The sequence below is a fragment of the Mus caroli genome, unplaced genomic scaffold (assembly GCF_978045245.1).
Source record: "Mus caroli unplaced genomic scaffold, Mus_caroli_1 scaffold_13, whole genome shotgun sequence".
Classification (NCBI taxonomy): domain Eukaryota; kingdom Metazoa; phylum Chordata; class Mammalia; order Rodentia; family Muridae; genus Mus; species Mus caroli.
The window spans coordinates 47,028,209-47,047,906 of NW_028227268.1; the positions used below are offsets into that span (position 1 = coordinate 47,028,209).

General features: G+C 49.6%; 1 protein-coding gene across 2 annotated transcripts; it reads right to left on the minus strand.

The window, feature by feature from the left end:
* Window positions 1-1,005: 1,005 nt before the first annotated feature.
* On the minus strand, window positions 1,006-18,613 carry Inpp5k (inositol polyphosphate-5-phosphatase K). 2 transcript variants are annotated; one of them, XM_021177574.3, is made up of 12 exons: window positions 18,383-18,613; window positions 16,376-16,483; window positions 15,980-16,088; window positions 12,500-12,616; window positions 11,975-12,150; window positions 11,304-11,415; window positions 10,577-10,686; window positions 4,035-4,224; window positions 2,936-3,073; window positions 2,583-2,666; window positions 2,353-2,457; window positions 1,006-2,204 (listed from the first exon to the last, which is right to left on the minus strand). In XM_021177574.3, exons 1-12 carry the CDS (start codon window positions 18,433-18,435, stop codon window positions 2,145-2,147), a joined length of 1,362 nt encoding a protein of 453 aa, XP_021033233.1. In that variant the 5' UTR covers window positions 18,436-18,613; the 3' UTR covers window positions 1,006-2,144. The 2 variants fall into 2 exon arrangements, with proteins under 2 accessions (XP_021033233.1, XP_085685943.1); XM_085829817.1 differs by lacking the exon at window positions 18,383-18,613 and adding an exon at window positions 16,783-16,884.
* Window positions 18,614-19,698: the final 1,085 nt, after the last annotated feature.

The window sequence follows — 19,698 nt, forward strand, 5'->3', positions numbered from 1 at the left end:
GTCTTGCTTTTTTGGAGGCCAAGGCTGATCATGTTGGGCAGAAGGGGCTCTTAGGAAGAGCAAGAGGCCTCTACCCTACCCACTTCCAAAGCCTCAAGGTAAGTTCCTGGGTCCCTTGGGTATGTACCCCCCCCTTCTGTTTATTTTCAACTGCACCCCCCCCCAGTGTTCCTGTTTTTCTGTATTCATTGTTGCTAAATCACGGCTGACATTTTCCTGGCCTGGAACTGAGCTCTGGATCACCAGTCATTCCTTATAGGAAATGAGAACGAACAGGGAAGTCGGGGGAAACAAGACTTTTCCAGAAGGAGAAGCTGGCATGGAAGGGGTAGAGGCACCCTGGGCCTGCCCTCACACTGATGGCTGGGCACCTTCCCTTTTCTCCCCTCAGCTTCCTCCGCCCAGGAAAGGCCTATAAAAGCTTCCTTCCTCTGGGAAGCACATCTATCCACAGCAGGCTCATCCTAGTGGCCACACAATGGCTCTTATCAGTCTCGGAGCCAGGCACCAAGACCCAGCACACACCAAGTCTCACATATTTCCTGTTTCCACCCAACGGGTCAGGGGTGGGCCCAGAACAGCCATATCCTGACTGGGGCCTAAGAGGGAGAGCAATCCCCTTCCTTTTTCCGCCTCTCAATCACAGCTGAACTCACCCTTCCCAGTTCAGGAGGGATCCTGCATCGGGACACCAGCACAGTTGTGTTTCTAAGTGTAGGAAGGGTAGGAAGTGAGTTTGTGGAGAAGTTTTAAGGGCGCTGGCCCCTAGAGCCAGCCTCAGGGCTTCGTGAATCAGAATAGCAATGCTGGTGGTGGTTTGGAAGGGTTTTAGTCTTAGCAATAGTTCTCTTAGTGACTTGTCAACAGGTATCATTTGCATTTTCTAGACAACTGAGACCCCTGTGGGTAAGGTTGGGTAGGATGGATCATAGATGCAAGTCCAGTCTCTAGGCACCATTCCCATACTCTGGTCCTTTTGCCCATCAAAGGAGTCACACGAGAGCATAAAAGCCATATTTATAATTAACCTCCAATATGACAACACACAGAGAACAGACAGCCACAGCTCACTAGAAGCCTGGGGGCTTATTCTTAACACCCGGTGGCTCCCAAGATAGAATACAGACCCTGGAGCAACTGGAGTGACTCTTAGACAGGATGGACGTGAGCATTACAGGGCAAGACTCCCTGAGGTGTCTTCTCCTGGGAGAAGAGGCACTGAGTCACTGTTGGCAGGAACAGGGACAGGCCATATCCACATGGCACCCGGAGAGTGCAGAGGCTTCTTCTTGCCGCTAGGTCCTTCAAAATGTCTTGCACCTAGCTCCTCTGCTGCTTCCCACTTCTAGGTCCCAGCAGGGCCCAGAGGGAGGAGCAGTGCTTTGCCAGTGAAGATGAGCATGATGGTGATCTGAAGACCACCCTAGAGGATGGTGGCTCTGGCTCCTCCTCCACCTGGCCACTCTCAGGACATGCGGCTGCACTCACCTGCAGAAGGCTAACCTTAGGCCCTAGAACTTCCTGGTCAGATTCTACTCTCCAGAGTAGAGACGGACATTACACTACTGTCACAGTGCTTCAGCTGGAAGCAGGGATCTCAGAGCCTCTGCTCATCCCCGTGGGGACAAACCATGAGATGCCAAGAATTTGGAACCCAGTGCTGTTCGTGCCACCCAACTTACAGGGCCTGTACAAATGTGAACATCCCCCTCCCAGGCAGCCTGAGGCCCAGGGTGGTGTGATAGGAATGCAGGCCTGTGCCAGATAGGGCATGTGCCTGGCACGACTGCTTGAATGTGAGAGGGAGTGTTTATGTGTGGATGAAAGGGAGAAAAAAGAAATGGCATGCAAGCTAGTGGAAGCAAGCAAGTCTATATGCAGTGGACCGTCTCCAAGTCTTCACCATTGACACACTACTCTGTTTCAATCACATCTCTGTAACAAGAACCTGTATTAAAGGGCCAGTTCCTCTGGCCTGGAGAGAGCAGAGGAGTCTAGCTGAGCTCCCCTGGGAGGTGGGGAACTGGAGGATAGTCAGGAGCCTCCTCAGGGGCTGGGCCAGACCCAGCGCTGCTGGCAGTGCTGAAGCAGAGCTGGCTTCCAGCTCTAGCCTCCGCCCTGGATTCATTCACTCCCATCTGGGCTCAGATCTGTGGCTCAGGCTCATACAGTGTGTCCTCTCTCAAAAAGGAGCGAATCGGGATCTGCAGGGGTAGAACACGTAGCAGAAGATGTGAACAGAGTTCTTCTCTACTTTCCTAATGCCCCACTCACCACCCAACTCCACAGGCACAGTGTGCCTCCCAGATCCTTCAGAGTCACCTTCCCCCTCTCCCAACAGCAACCCCTTACCTTGAAGGGTTGACTTATCCCCACTACAGAGTGCAGGTTGTTGCTATAGTAACAGAGAAGAAACTGATCCTCAGTGTCAGGGATAGCACTGATGTTGATATACACCTGAGGCAACAGGAATGAGGTCAGTTCTCGGGCCCTGGGCCCTTCCCAGAATAGTGTTAAATTATCCACTTTCTTCCTTCCAGAAGACAAAAACGTTTAGGCAATTCTGCATGTCGGAGATGTACCTGGTTTGGGTTGTTACCATAGGAGACTTGGTTGTCGCCGACCCAGACATAGGCTACATAGTCATTAATGTGACGCATCCCCACCTGTGAGTGGGAATCAGGCAGGCAGTCAGTGGTTGAAGAGGGTATGGGAGCTACAGAAAGATCCTAAGGAGAAGATCTGTAAGGGGCAGATCTTATTGCCAGGGCTGGTCTTAACACTAAGTCTTCTCTTTGCTGACGGGCCCTAAGTTGGACAGGGTCCCTGGGGTGAACAAGGGTAAGCTCTTCAGTTATCTCTGGCCAGCTCCTGTGTGCCCCAGTGATGGACAAACCAGGGGATAATGGACTCCCTGCCTTGCCTGCTTCATCACCTTGTATAGTCCGATCCAGTCCCAGGAGCTGCTGAGGAACTCTGGGGTGGAGGTGTAGCTGATCATCATGTCGTTCTCCATGGTCCACAGGTGTTCAGGCATCATAGTGATCAGTGGGACAGACATCAGTGGGTTCAGCTGTACACAAGGGTAGGTGGTAGGCTGAAATCCTTAAGGCAACTATTCCTTACTGTGCTCTGCTAACATGGTAGGGGGAACAGGGACACCAGAGCAGTGGGCACAGCACTTTGCTAGGCTACTCTAGCTGGACAGTTGGAAAGGGGCAGCTTGTCCTGCCAGGGGAATGGGGTCTAGAACCAGGTAAATAGCACAGAGCCCAGAACTGAGGGTGTGCATGAATATGGAGGAAGGGACCCGGTTTAAGAAAAGAGGTCCGGGGGATGGGTGGAGAGAGAGTTAAGAGCACTAGCTGCTCTTCCAGAGGTCCTGAGTTCAATTCCCAGCAACCACATGGTGGCTCACAACCATCTTTAATAGAATCTGATGCCCTCTTCTGGTGTGTCAGAAGACAGTGACAGTGTACTTACATATATTAAAAAAGAGAAAGAAAGAAAGAAAAGAGGATTGACAGCCACTCTCTTCCGAGGTTTCTGCCTCAAAGGCCCCAATCCAGTTTCATGGGGTAAGGCTCTGGTGAGATGAGCTAGAGAACTCTGGAAGGGCCAGTGTGGGAGCTGAGAGGAGAGGCAGTTTAGTGTGGCCAACAGTGCACTGTTATTAGGTGGCAAGCTTTAAAGGATGGGCAGAGCTCCCTCTGCAACTCGATCTAGATACAATTAGGACAAAGGGAAGTTCTACTTCACACAGTAGGTAATAAGCATGATGGAACTCATTAACCTCCAGGGGAAACCAAGAGGAAACAGAAGCCTATTCACAAGGGGCCTCAACACGTTGACAGGAAGAGCCATCAACAGCTCCTGAGAAGCGCTGGGATACCTGACCCGGGAGGAAAGACAATCACGCTCTCCTACAGGTGTCCCCTGGACACTGCCCGACTTTACCACCCAGCCCAGAGGGCCTGGCAGTTTGGCCAGCACAGCTAGCCCTCTGCCAGGTTTTGGGAAGTCCAGAAGTTCACCTCCAAGTCAAAGGTGCCAGTGACAGGCTTATGGTCACTGATGCTGTATGCCATGTGGCTGACGTAGTTCTTCAGTGTCAGCAAGAAATAGGAGGTTGGTACACTGGAGGCCAAGGGGCTGGCCTGGGACGGTTGCCGCTTCAGCCTCCACAGGATGCGGTCAGTCCACGCAGGCTTGCGCTTTTTCTCACTTAGGATAGGGAAAAGAATGGGAAGAAAGGGGGTTGGCAGGAGAGCAGGAGAGTGCCTCCGAGTGTGTGCTTCAGGGTCTACCAGCACTTGAAGACTTCTGGTCCACTGGCAGGTCAAAGTATCCAACAGAAGCAGCAGCAATCAACTGCAGAGCCTCTGCTAAGCCCAGGAGTTTATGAATTAAGCTGTGACTTAGGAACATTCCATTCAAGGCACTTCTTAAAGAACAAAACAAAACAGAACAGAACAGAGCCTAGGCTGGGTTTTGAAGATGCAGAGACCCAGACTTGAATTTGGGGCGTGCTGGCCACAGGCCTGTGGTTAGGAGGGTCACCACCCACCCTTTACTGGAGGAGACTGAGCTTTACAAGGGGAGGGATTTCCCAAAGCCACAGTGTTACTCAGTGGTGCATCCAGGACTCCAGGCCAAGCAAGCAGCATGATCGCAGAGCACGTGCTCCTAACCACCACACTAACCCTCTAAGGCTCCAGCTTCCTCAGCTGCGCAATGAGATGAGAACAGTTGTTACCTCACAGGGCTGCTAAGAAGACTAGGTGAGCAGAACTGCCTCTGGATCTAGAATAGGCCTCTGCCTAAAACAAGCTGTCTGTAGAACTCGGTCAGTGTGGTTAGACAGGAGTGCCTGCGGTCCAGGCCGGCCTCAAACTCTCCACATACAGGAGGAAGACTCTGAACGTCTCGTCTGCCTGCCTTCATCAGGGTACGGGTGTGTGCTACCATGGCCAGCTAGTGTGGTGCTGGCGATCCCCCTGCTTCTGTAAATACCAGGCAAGCACTATATCACCTGCCCTATTTCCCAACTCTCACTGCGATTCTTTGTTCTCAAATGTCATCAGAAAGAGCTTACCATGTATGCAAGAGGGCCTGAATGAAAATCCTTGTAAAATTCAAAACTAAGTAAGCACAGTGCTAAGGAGGGTGGAGGCAGGCTGGCCCCTGGTGGAGGCCAGATCACTGGCCTTGTGACACCTGTCTTATTGACTGCCCCAATCTTTCCAATGGTGCTGTCTTTCATCTTTTCGAAAAGATTTATTCATTTTTATTTTATGTATATGGGTGTTGCCTGCATGTAAGTTTATGTACCACGTGCACACGGTGCCCAAAGAAGCCAAAGGTGTCAGATTCTCTGGAACTAGAGTGATAGATGGTTATGAGCTGCTGTGTGGGAACTGAACCTGGGTCCCCTGCAGATGTAACAAGTGCTGAAACTCTGTGAGCAGTCTCTCCAGCCCCATGGTCCTGTCTTACAAGTCACATTTTTTCTTAAGCTGAGACTGGCTGCTCTGTTCTGGTGGGAGCTGGGTGTTGGTCCACGGCTTGTGCTTGCACAGAACCCACGTGCTTTCCCTGTGTTTCCCTCTGCCCCTACCTCTGTGAACCTGCTAGCTCCCTTCAGAGCAGCGGGAGCTGTCTACACTCATCAACTCAGCAGCTGTCACCAACCCCAGGTAGGCTTAGCTGGATGATGGTTTCAACATAACTGTTTCCCAAATGAATGAACACGCCTTCCCTTTCAGAAAACTAAAGTCAAAAACTGCAAGATTCTCTAGATTCTAAAACAAACAAAAACCAAACCAACCAACCAACCAACCCCCCAGGCAGAGGCAATCTATGACCCCAGAGGAGCCAAGGCACAAGATACTTCATACTCAGTGTCTGTGTTGAGAGTACTTTGTACTTAAGCTCCCGATGGACAGCTTTTAAGTGCCTCATTGAACTCTGGAGCGTGGTTAACTGGTCAGGCACTTAATGTGTCCATGACACAAGTCGTGACTGGCTTTGATCATAATATCCTCTGCTCAACCTGCCCAGTCTGCATCCACAATGGCTACTGTAACAACACCTGGTGCAATCCCTGACTCTAACAGGATTCCCCGCCCTGCCCTCAGCTCCTCCACTCTCCCTGTAATGGAGCTGACTTCGGTTCTCATTACATCTTGGCTCAGGGACACTGCATGGATAATGAAAACTGCACTCTGGGTTCTGCACACAAATCATCCACACTCACTTTGTCTAGCTAGACATAAATCACCTACAGTCGCTCAGGACAGCTACACAGGCTAGGGTCTTGTTCCCACCCCACCCACAGTGCTACTCATCCGTGCTGCTGGAGGACTAAAGAGCCTGCCCTTCCTGTCTACCAACATGGCTGCCTCCTTCGGTGGACTCTCCTGAGGTGTATGTATAGCTGAGGCAGAAGACTTGCCTAGTACATGTGGGACACTGAGTTCAACCCCTTGCAAAAACCAACAGACCAACAAACCTCCCCTTGACAAGTCTAATTGACACTCCCTCCTGTCTCTGGCTGCCAGCTTCCTTTAGCATTTCACTGAGTTCTGGAAAGGTACTGGCTAACTCCCTGTCATTGGTGGGTCCCTTTGCTAGTCTGGCTCGAATATTGTTCTCAGGCTCCCAGTTAAAACATAGGCTAGGGCTGGAGAGATGGCTCAGCAGTTAAGAGCACTGACTGTTCTTCCAGAGGTCCTGAGTTCAAATCCCAGCAACCACATGGTGGCTCACAACCATCCGTAATGAGATCTGACACCCTCTTCTGGAGTGTCTGAAGATACCTACAGTGTACTTAGATATAATAATAAATAAAATCTTTAAAAAAAACACACACAGGCTAGACACTGTGCTTATACTTGGGATGAACATCAATTAGATCCAGGTTGCATGCTCTGGTACAGGTTTCTTTTATTTTGCAGCACTAGGTATCAAACCTAGTACCTTACACATAATGGTTCCACCAGCAAACTACATAGATCTCCTAGTTTTTGAGACAGGCAAGCCAGGCAGTAAGCAGCTTTGTGATTCGGGAAGACTCGTAACCCCCGTCTGTCTGACTGCAGAGCTGTTTTCAGTGGTTCTGCAGCCCAAACACAGAGGGATGTCCAGGCAGGAATAGTGGACATCATGACTGAAATACTCCTGACTAGGGCCAGAGTGTAGATTCTCAGCACTCATTTTAAAGTACATGCCTGTAACCCCAGGGATGTGTGTGTCTCAGAGACAGTGAGTTCCTGCAACCCATCCACCAGCAAGACCATGACCGGACAAATGGTGACTGCCAGATTCAGTAAGAGACCCTGCCTTAGAAAAGGAAAGGAAGAAAGGAAGAAAGGAAGACAGGGAGGGAGGGAGGGAGGGAGGGAGGGAGGGAGGGAGGGAGGGAGGAAGGAAGGAAGGAAGGAAGGAAGGAAGGAAGGAAGGAAGGAAGGAAGGAAACAAGTAAGCAAGCCTAGTGTACACACCTTTAAGCCCAGCACTCAGAAGGCAGAGGCCAGCAGATCTGAGTTCCAGACTAGCTAGGTTGACTGGATGAGTTCCAGGACAGCCAGGGCTACACAGAGAGTCTCTGTCTTGGAAATAAAACAAAACAAAACAGGATGGAGAGCAATGAAAAGAGACACTGACCTCGGTACATACGTACACACTCACACAAACAGACCAAAAAAATACAAGTAAAATATAATCCCAGCCACCCGAGAGGCAGGAGCGTAAGAATCATGTCTTCCAGACCAGCCTGGGTTACATAACAGGGTTTCTCTGTGTAGCCCTTGGAATTCACTGTGTAGACCAGGCTAGTCTCGAACTCAGATTCATCTGCTTCTGCCTCCTGAGTGCTGGGATTAAAGACATGGGATACCACTGCCTGGCTAGCCCTCTTTTTAAATACAAAGTTAGTAACAGCACTGTCTGCCTATTAAATATATGTGCAGAATTAAATGGTGCAAACTACTGGGCAGTGGTGGCACATGCCTTTAATCCTAACACTTGGGAGGCAGAGGCAGGCGGATTTCTGAGTTTCAGGACAGCCAGGGCTACACAGAGAAACCCTGTCTTGAAAAACAGAAACAAAAATAAAAAACAAACCAAAAAAAAAAAAATGGAGCAAACCTTTCTGCACAATGCCTGGCATAAGGTAAGAGCTCACTGTCAGGCATAACGAGCTAGTATATAACAATAAAGATCTCCATCATCCTTAGTGGTGTTTTGTTTTGCCTGATGCTCTCCTTTTGCTCCTGCTGGGAAGACTGGCTATGAATTATCTGTGTATGAGTGGAAGGGCGGGGCCTCTGCTGAAGCAACTCAGGACTTTATACATGCTAGGCAGGCATTGTCCCACAGAGCTGCAGACCTAGCGCTATGCTTAGATGAAGTGCTATAGGTGAAAAGCATACCATGTCCAGAGATGCATATCTGAGCCCAGCCTATCATAGCTAAGCTCCCAGGGGACCTCTACTTACTACCGATGAGCCTAGCTACCCTGTTAGACCTTGCCAACTCCAGCCCAGATTTAGCTGCTTGCCAGGACTTAGCGTCTGCTGGTAGTCTCTATCCTGTGCCCAAAGGGAATTGCACCCTACTTGTTTTTTTTTTTTTTTTTTTTTTTTTTTTTTTTTTTTGGTTTTTCGAGACAGGGTTTCTCTTTATAGCTCTGGCTGTCCTGGAGCTCACTTTGTAGACCAGGCTGGCCTCGAACTCAGAAATCCGCCTGCCTCTGCCTCCCGAGTGCTGGGATTAAAGGCGTGCGCCACCACGCCCGGCTAACACCCTACTTGTTAAGGATTGAACCAGGGCCTTGCATGTGCTAACCAACTACTTTGCTACCAATTATACCTTCAGTGCACACTGGGGTCTTGAGGTGCGGCCTCCGAGGTTCCATGTTACTGCTCAAGTTCAGTGAATGGCTGTAGAGAGCAGGGAGACGCTGCTCTCTACAGCCACAGTCACCTCAGCCAGCCAGAGCTTGTCCTCTTCCCTATTTTCCAGCCTACTCTGTTGCCAGGCTGCTCTCTGTCTGCAGAGTGCATTGCCTTTTCTTGTGTAGCTGCCCTAGCCACAGTCCCATCCCTGTCTTGCTCCACATTCCTGAAATGGTGTACTCTTTCCCCACTTCATTAGTAAGGTCATTTAGGCTTTATCAAACCATTCCCACACATGAAGCCCATTGCTACCTTTTTGCCCTGGCCTGCTGTGGAGATACCTATTTCCCCTTTTACTACTAGGGGTCTGGGTCACCCTGATGGTATCTCTCCACCCAATAATATTAGCTAAGCTCCCCAAACTTATTGGGAACCTGCTTGCTCTCCATTTAAGCCTCAGGTTTCGGTAGTCGCCTGGCCCTTTCTCAGCTCTTAGTTCTTCAGTAAGGTCACCCAAGCTCGCTGGGTACCTAGACCTGGGCTAAGCATATGTAAGGTCTCAGCCAATTCTGAATGAATTATGGATAGTGATCATCCCCATTTCGTGAAGACCAGCAGCAGAGCTAGGCCATCTTCTAGCTGGTAAGGACGGCAGTGTGAGGGCAGCCTGCGTGCACCCTCTGTCCCTCTGTATTGTTCTCTGGGAATTTTTTCCTTTCTTTCTTTCCTTTGAGTGGGTGGTTTTGTTTTGTTTTTTTAAAGACAGGGTCTCATGTATCCCTGATTGGCTTTGAACCTGCTGTGTAGCGAAGGGTGGCTTTGCCTGCACCTCCCCAGTGCAAGGATTACAGCTGTGCAAAACCACATCTGGTTTCCCAGAATTTCTCTTCTCCTCACACAGTAGTTAACTCATTCTGAGTTGGTTGCAGGGGAACTTTGTAACTATCTTAAGTAAACTTTCTGCACCCCTGTGTGATGTCTAGAAGGCCTTGAGAAGTAGAGGCAAGGGCTGGAGAGATGGCTCAGCAGTTAAGAGCATGGACTGCTCTTCCAGAGGTGCTGAGAACCACATGGTAGCTCACAACCATCTGTAATGGGATCTGATGCCCTCTTCTGGTATGTCTGAAGACGACAGCTACAGTGTACTCACACACATTAAATAAACAAACAAATAAATAAATAAATCTTGAACCTGGCATGGAGATGCACACCTTTGATCCCAGCACTTGGGAGGCAGAGGCAGGCGGATTTCTTAGTTCGAGGCCAGCCTGGTCTACAAAGTGAGTTCCAGGACAGCCAGGGCTATACAGAGAAACCCTGTCTCGAAAAACCAAAAAAAAAAAAAGAAAGAAAAGGAAAAAGAAAATGAGAAGTAGAGGCAAGGGTTCCCAGAATGCTTTGGTGCCTTCCCTCCTAAGTCAGGGCTGCCCCTGCCCTTCCCTATACCCTCTCCTTCAATAACCTTCTCTCCTACACTCCATTCTTGCCGATATCAGCCTTCCCTCCCTCTCTCAGTCTGGGAAGCTCCTGCAGCCAGTGCCGAAGAAATGGCCAACAGGCTCCACTCCTGCCTCTCTAACATTTCTACTCTGTTGCATGCCCTAACCTCCACCCTGCTACTAGGGCTGGCTGGTATAGTAAGGCTTGCAGAGCTTCCTAGGCACCGATGCCTTCCTCACCTGGTGTCATAGTTGTTGGAGTGACGGTCAAACTTGTAGGTGGGTGGGAAGAGCAGCGGGCCTTCCTGGAACTCGCGGAGCAGCTGGTCACGTTTCTTGGCAATGAAGAGCTATAGGTACAGACACAGTTCCCATCTCCTCAGTCCTCACTTAGTAGGTCAGCCCACCCTCTTTTCTGTCACTGCTCCAATCTTCTGAAAATGGGACTTTATAGGATCAGGGGAAGCAGCTGTCTGCCATTTTCTCTGCTATCTTTCCTCTGTAGGCTGAGGCATGTTATTATGCCAGGGCTGGCCAAAGCTCATCTCCATCTCCGCCCCCCCCCGCCTTTTTTTTAGGGGGATGCTAGGATTTCACACTGTAGCTTAGATTTGGGTGGAACCAATGTAGCCAAGGTGGCATCAAAGTCAAACAAACCTCCTGCCTCAGTTTCCCAAGTGCTGGGATTAAAGGCTTGTGCCACCATTGCTCAGCCTGGCTCCCTATTCTTGACCATAGCAATGGTTTTTCTACGTGAAGATCAGCACTAACAATATGGCTGCCACATCTCCTCACGCAAAACCTGGCTAGACAATTCTTCCTACCCATGGACAAAGGAGAACAGATCCCAGACAATCTGAGCACTGTTGCTCCTGAACATTTCCCAGATGTCCATAATAGGTTCCAATTACTGAGACACACACACACACACACACACACACACACACACCCTCTGCTCACTCGATACCTGATCTTTCTCCCACAGCTCTGTGTAGTACTTCCTCGTTATACTCTCCTGCACAAAGAGCAACCCAAAGTCCTCAATTCGAAAGTTCATGTCTCCAAACCACAGAATGAGGCTTCAGGAAAAACAAAAAGGAGGGCAGCTTGAGGGTCTGCGAAGAGGTCAGTGAAGAGGCACAGGCCTGCTGGGCACAGGAGCTGCTGAGGAGGGAAAGGCTGAGGGGGCAGGTGAGAAGCTAGGCTCGAGGACACTGGGAGAGCAGCAGAGGAAGGCCATGGCATGCTTGGGTCCAATAGGACAGTCCTTGGCTTCAGTGCTATTGTTTAAGTTAAAGGGCTTTCCCAGATGGCCACATGGCAAACAGGGAACGCTCTAGCCTTCTGCTCCCAAGCTGGCCATCAGGACAAGCTAATAAACAGCCCTGGGGTAAACTCAGGAACCGCAAGGGTTTTGACCTGGGTTGTTTACAGTTGTCCATGGTTTCTAGGAAGGACAGAGAGGTCAGAGGAAGGTAGACTTCAGGCAGGCAATGCTGGGTGGTACAGCAGATGAGGACATCAGGAAAGGGCTGGGAGATGGAGCACTACTGACTGGCAGGGGAGCACACTCAATCAATGCTAGCCTGGGCTGGCATGGGGGAGGGCAGGGATGACAGTTTGTGGCTTCAGGCTCACTCATGGTCCAGGATGTTGGGGACATCATATCCCTCAAAAGTCAGACTCTCCAAGATTCGGTCAAAGTGTTCCAGGCGCTGGTCATTGTTATACATATGAGGAGGCAGGTGGCAATTGATGATGCTGACGTAGTAGCCATAAAGCTTCAGGCAGACGTTGACTCCCCCTTTGTTCCCCTGGTAGAAAAGGTGGGAAGAAGGGTGGGGAGAGACTCTGGATTGTATACACACCCCTTTCCCCATCCTGGGTCTGAGGAGAGGCATTCTTACCTCCCCCAGGGTCTCAGCCATAGACACACAGCTTCCCAGCTAATTCTTCCATGTACAAAGCTCAATACCCAAATCTAGGATCTCAGGAATATCCAGGCCCTGCTGGGATGGCAGGGTATGGGGTGGGTTATAGGGGTGGGTATGCAGGGTCCTAGGCTACACAGAATATTCAGACTCAGTTAACTTCCCTTGTTTTGCTTAGTTCCAAAGCATCAACCCTTGTTAGCTCAAGTCTCAGAGAGAGCTCAGTCCTTACCCAGTACCCGTAGAGGCCAGTGGGGGTGGATTTCGTAGAGATGATCTGGATGTAGGGCAAATGCTGGTACTTGGCAAAGACCAGTAAGAGAAGCCCCTGCATACGTACTTGAGAGATCTGTATTAGAGGGCAAAGGTCATTTATTAAACTGGGAAGGCCAACTGCATCCCTGCTGAACCCAACTAGGGATGTTTAAGAGAGTCTGGAACCACATACAAAGCCCTGCCCAAAAGTCTACGGGGCCCAGTTTCAGCCTTTTCCTTTTTAACTCTGAGCTGCACACAGTGCATGCTGGGGCTGTAGTTTCAGTTTCTGCTGATGGTCCTGGGATGGAGGAAAGGGAAGAGGCTTCCAGGGTAGCTCGCCACTAGAAAGGCACTCCTCTCCCAGTCAAGTCTCTGGCTACTGAACTGCTCCGCTCACTCATGCTGCCCTAAGAGTCCCGCAGACTGCCACATCTTTCAGTCTCTCTTCTCATCGATGAAGCAGGAGAACAGTGTGCCATACATACTGTGAAGACAGTAGTTTTTGGTTCAGTGTCTATCTGTGTGCAGGTGAGCACTGTGGAGGTTACTGGGTGTCCTGCTTTACTGATTTCATCTTATTCCTTTGGAACAGGGTCCCTCACTGACCCTGGAGCTAGGCTGGTGACCAGTAAGCCCAGTGATCCTCCTCGCTTCACTCCCTCACAGTGCTTCTATGTGGGTGCTGGGATCTGAACTCCTAACCCACTGAGCCATCTCTCCACCCTACTCCACTTTTTGATACAGGCTCTTGTTAAGTGTCCCAGGTAGATCTTTAACTGCCAATCCTCCTGCCTCAGTCTCTTGAGTGCTGGGATTACAGGTATGTACTCCCATACCCACTTTGGCTTAGAAACTTTTCAACATAAGCAAGAACAAGACAGACGCTTTTAGGGTGCTGTTCTGAATCTCAAATACAAGAATTCATTGACTCTACACTTGCTAACTACACCCATCCCGAATGCTGCGGACCCATTCAGAGCTCTATGCTGGATCAGCATCTGAAGACTTCTATACATGTTCTAGCCCAGTGAAACAGTACCATCAAAATGATATGTGTGTGTGCTATAACTAGAAAGTTAGGCATGATGGCACACGCCTGTAATCCTAGCACTCAAGAGGTAGAGGCAGGAGGATAAGGAGTTTAAGGCCAGTCTGTGAAACAGGAGACACAGCTGCAAAAACATCAGTAACTTCAGATGCTGTGGCTGATGTCCTCGAAGGCAATGTACACAGTAGGGAAGTAAGTCCTGAGGACGCAGGCTCTGGAGCGGGGACAGTCGCTAACACCCATGCAAAGGCTTAAGCTTTCCCCCAGCTGTCGGGAATCACTGTTCCTGACTTGCTGATGTAGAACTGAGACTCTGGGTGGCAGGGGAACCAGGAAGACTGTTTTGGGATTGCCAAAATGCCAACTACTAGTGGCTGCAGAGGTGGGGTGGGAAAAGGCCACCCTTAGTGACCCTCGCTCTCAGGGCTGGACTGTCCACTGCTCCAGTAGCTGTTTCCGGAGCATGAGGTGCAAAGGCCAAGAAGGAAATCTCCGGGTGTGGAGCTGTACTGGTGCCTTCCAGGAATTATGAAACCCGATCCCCAAGTCCAAGAGCAGCTCCAGCACTGCGAAAAAGTCAAAGTAGGGAGATCCCCAAACTCAGCGCTGAACAAGGGAGGCACCAGTGCCCGAGTCTCTGGGGCTGCTATATATGCATGTACTAACCTCCTCTCAACCCTAAGTCTTCTTACATTTTTTCTTATTTGTTTTTGTAACAGGACTTGAACCTATATAGGCCTATTACAAGTACTCTACTACTGAGCGATAGTTTTCTATTTTTCCCATTCACAACTATCTATGACAATAGGAATCTGGGCAGGGTTATATTATGAGGGACCAAATCCCAGGGTCAGGACAGAAACCAAGAAAGAGATAACATTCAGGAGTGGAGTTACATTTAATCCTAACTAACACAGCAGGTTCAGGCCACTGGGCTTTGGCACAGAGACCAGTCCACTTAGTGTGAGAGCAGCAGGAAGTAGGGGAGGAGGGCAGGGAGTATGCAACTGGGAGAATGGGTGGGGTTGTGAAGAAAAGCCAGAGCCTTCCAGGGAAAGTTCCAGTGTGAAGAAACTAAATTGGAGGGGCTATAGGGCCTGGCAGGAGGTGACTAGACACTGGAGCACCAAAGAGGGTCCTCTGAATTCAAAACAGCTGGTAGATCCCCACAAGGAACTGGCTATAATTAGGGTTCTCCCATCCATTTCAACTAAGGAAAGGAGAGACATATGCTTTGTGTGCCTAGCCCTTAGGCTAGCTCTCAGTTTAGGTCACATGAGTGGTATGGGTTGTGCCCCTGACACAAGTTGAGCTCAGTGGCAGGGTGGCTCCATTCCACCCTACCAAATCCCTTGCCAATTAGTCAAGACACAAGGAGTCTTGAAGTCTTGGAAGGAATGAGTTTTGAGAGACTTCTCAGTTTGTTCCGAGGCTGACATTGCGTAGCCTCAGGAGAGCTAAGGCTTGCATTTCTCCTTCTCAGAACCACAAAGCTCTTGCTTCAGCACCGCTAGGCAAACTAGGTAACTGAATTAAAACTGAAGAGTAAAACCCATCCTAGAAAGGGAGCAAGGAGAATTCTGGTATTTCCAAGATGCTGTTAACTAGGGACTCTGGTTAGGTGTTGGTTCATTCTTTGTAAGTACGGGGCAGAAATAAAACCCAGGGACCTAAAACCTTCCTGCCATTCTCCTATGATCTAACGAGTCCTCAAAGTGTACTGGTCCCTCAGACTAAGAACCACTTTGCACTACACCTGTCTTCCCCTTGCCCAACTTCTGAGCCCATCAGAACTTGATATTCATGTCCCCTGTGATATCAGCAGGTTAGCTCTGGGATTACCTGTCAGTCTTAGCATATACACTGGCATAGCAATAAAATATGATAGTTGAGAACACAAGTCAGATTTGAAAGATTTAGATTCAGATCTTGGAGAGTCCATGTGATTTCTGGGCTTTGTAAAGAATTTCTATCTTGAGAGTTAAGACTGTAAAATAACACACACTGAGAGCTTATTGATAATGCTTACCACCAAGTGAGCACTCAGTAAATTGTAGCAAGTGCTACACTCAAGAGATTTCATGCTGGGCAGTAAGGAGAGACCAGAGGGTAGGCCAGGAATAAGCACTAAGAAAACATCTAGGTGTGAAGCTAACCCCTGGACTCATCGCTCAGACTTAGGTATACTGGGACAGCATGAGGCAGGCAGGCGTTCCAGGCAGCCAAATGTAGTGTGAGCTTTAAACCTTTTGATGAATGGAAAAGAACATGAAAAGCCGAGTGGAAGAAAGAGGAGTACATCAGACAAACACTTAGCTGCATGGGAAAAAGGGAAACGCATCAGACAAGCGACTCGAGTCAGCGCAGGTGAAACACATTCCTCCACTGCCCAGAAACTTAACTTACCTTGACAAAGTTCAGTGGGGAAAGCATATCCATGAAGAGACTGCTCCATGGGTCTTCAAAAGCAGCATCAGAAAGAAGGCTTATGATTCCAAAATTCATTTCCTGCAAACTGACCATTCCAAGGCAGAGGATCACCCCTGGCCTGGAGGACACTTGACTCTCCCACAGCCATCATCAGACTCTCAGGCCTGCGTTCTGAAGACCAAGAGGCCTCCCTTTCCTAGTTGTGTGGCTGTTGACCTCCAACCCATAACCATTGCTGACCCAGGACAAGAAACACAAGACTGGACCCAAGGAGGCTGAAAGCCCTTCCCCTTCAGACTCTAACACAAGTGAGGACAGGTTACATCAGTCCTCTACAGGGATCGGGGGTGCAGGGGCCCTTCAGACACCTACCCAATGATATATATGTCCAGATTCAGGTCTTGGTTGTTCAGTTGAAGTAGGTCACTGAGGTCTACAGTGGGGGCTGCGGAGGCCACATTCCATGTCACAACATGTACGCTGTGGAAAGGATGTTAAGTCACAGGGGATGGAGGCTAAGATTTTTCCAGATAGGGGGCAAAGACCTAGGTATGTGTAAGGCTTCCTCTGCAGTGATCATGGGAAATGTGTCTGCATGTTTGTTTGTTGGGTGCTTTTGAGGCTGTGTCTCACTATGCAGCCCTGGCTGGCCTCAAACTCCTTATGGAGATCAGCCTTCTTCTGCCTCCTAAATTCTGAGATTAACGTTCTTAATCTCACTATGCCCAGCTTGTTTCTGCATCATGTGGTAGGAAAGAGGAAAAGGAGCAGTGGATTACCCAGCTTTCACCTTCCCTTTCATGCCTGGAAAGCAGGAATCTCTTCCCTCCCTCCAAGTGGCTCTTCTAGGCAGGTTTACAGTCCCCCATAGCTGGCAGTACCTGGCACAGAGCTGCCAAAGGGAGAGCAAATGCCGTTGGCCAGAAGGAAAGAATGATTGTGTTTGAGAGACAGGAACCTATTAGCCCACCAGCTCCTCCAGCTACAGAAACCTCACTCATCCTCTGTGGCCCAGTCAGCAACTCTGCATGCTTACTCCTCAACCTATGGGTTCCCAAGAGCACCGAGAGGGACTCGAAGGTTGACTGAGCATGGCCTCAGAGCTTCAGAGCCACAAGAACAGAAACTCAGAAAGAACGAGGCTGACAGTGTATTCCCTTCCTCTCTCCTACCTTGCGCACAACAAATCCTGCCAAGGCCTTCACGGAGCCTAGGGACAAATTTCTGAGTAACAGGTTTCTTATTATCTGTCTCACGAGTCTACTCTCTCTTGGGACAAGTCGCCAGTTGGAGCATAACATTCCAACCTCCGCTCTCCACAAGTCTCAGTATCAGGAGAAATAATCAGCAGCTCTTAAATACCACCGCATCCATCACAAGTTCAGAAAAGCAAAGACTTAGGGAGGCCTTCAGTGAGGGTGTTGCTATAGCAACACTCCAAGAAGCCCAGACTGTCTCCAGGACAGAGCAAGCAGGAGCTCAGACTATACAGAGATGAAACCTCTGAGTTCCAAGAATACTGAGGCACTGAAGCACAAGATCCCGCAAAGCCACCCAAACACAGGGGAGGGGGCAGGCTGGTTTAAGCATTTCCTTCTCCACCAGAGCCTGCTCTTAAAGCGTGACTTGTAAACAAAACAAAACAAAAAAATTCCTGGTTAGCTTCAAGCAGTTCCCCGCCTCTCCCTATGAATATAAACAAAATAATACAAAAACCTTCCTCTCAAGCCCTCTGAGAGACAGTCATTTAGTCTGTTTACAGTCTCCCCCTGCTGTCCGGCAGGTAACCGGTTTTTTTTTACTCAGTGGCTCCTTGTATTCCCAGGAACTCACTCTAAGTGGATAAAAAATAAAACTCGGGATTTGGCATCCCAATCCTCAATTTTGATGATTAGTAACAAATCCATGCACCGTGAATTATGCTCAATTGGACGATTAGCAGTGTTCCTCGTGATTAAAGAGCAGGCATGAGACCAGGCTTTACCTCGCTAAAGGATCTTATCTAAATCTGATCTCGGATTTCAAGAGATCACAGCCCGATCAAGAAGACCCCATGATGTACTGCTGAAAAACAGGAACAAAACTTCTAATCTACAACTGTAGGGCCAAATGTTGGTCCTTAGCAATCTAACCCTGTCTGCTCCAATAATCAACTGGACACTTGCTTGGGGAGCATCTGCAGTGACCAACTCGGCAGCCAAAGTTTAGAGCGTGCATCAATCCTAACATAGCCCTTTCAGTACTGGCCTGACAGAATTCAGGTATCTAAACTAGGGCAGCCTTGATCCCACTGTGGTTTTGAAATCCAGTCCCACAAATCAGACTGGGCTGAAGACAGCTAACCGCCAGGAACCGACCGGCCTACACCTGCGTCCTCACCTGAGTGCAAAGCCTTTCGGTGCGCTCGGCTTCCTCAGACTCACAGCCGACATTATTCCCTCGCGGTAACCCGGTGTGTTCCTGTCTCCGCGTTGCAGCTAGTGCGAGCCGGAGCAGCCCTTGGTCTCCGGTCTCAGCAGCAAGCACTGCTCCCTCCGGATTGTTTTTCTTCCGGATTCGGACTGCTCTTCGGCTTCCGTAGGAGGTGGATCCAAAATGTCTAGGGTTTTGGGGTGCGGTTGGAGGACAGAGGCGGGGCTCTACAGCAGAGCGAACCGCCCAGAGGCGGAGCTGAGCCTGGCTCAGAGAGGCGGGCTCTACATGTCATCCACCCCCGACGCCGTACCGCCGGCCCCGACGCGAGAGTGGGCGGCGGCGGGGCCGCCTAGGCTCCGCATTCCCAGCCTGCTTTGCGCGAGGGCGTAGGCGGGAGGAGCGTTGAGGGCGGAAGTTGCTGTGGCTCGAGGACTCTGGCTGCTTCGTGATCGTCCCGCGGCGTACGGTCTTCGCTGCTGCCGCCTGCCCACCCTCAGAAACCGGGAGTGGACAGGATGGGGAACCTCATTGTAGTCTGTTCGGCCTCTCGCCCACACTATAATTTCTCATGTTCCTTGGCGCCCTCAAAGGGGTCAGAGAGCACTTCCATTCATATAAGTGACTCGGTGATCGTCATTTGAATTTTGTTGTTTTCCCATTTGAGAAAGTCTAGCTAGTAAGTACTGGGGCTTGTTATACAGACCAAGCTGATTCTCCGACCTCAGCTGAGATTACACCACCACGCCCAACTTGAAACTAGTTTTGCTGAATACAAAGCAAAATAATTTAGGATTCCCGAGAGCTATCAGTGAATGAAAAACAAGCCGTTGCTATTTAGTGTATATTCATGGTGACTGTTTACTTTGCCAGACACTTCGATTTATTATTTCCTTTAGCTCTCTGGGTCTTAATTTTTGAGGGCGGGGGGGGGGGATAGTGCATGGGGTTGTTTTTACAGTTATGACTTCCCCCAGGGAAATGGAGTGTTGTTTTGAGACAGGGGTTCTCAGGGAATGGAGTTTTAACAACATGAAATCCATACGAGCAAAGTTAGTGATTTCTACCTTTTTTAGCACACTGTAGTACCAGCTACCCAGTGATGCCTCAAGAACCCACAAAAGCTCCACTACTTAAAGTACATGTTCTGGAACCCGGTGTAGTGATGTTATTTCCAAAACTCACCGAAACTGGTTACTCCAAGTTTAAGTCCAGTTTGGGCTACCTTAAAGTTACAGGGCATTAGAACTGTGCTGTGATTTGTTCTCAAAATGGAGGGCAAG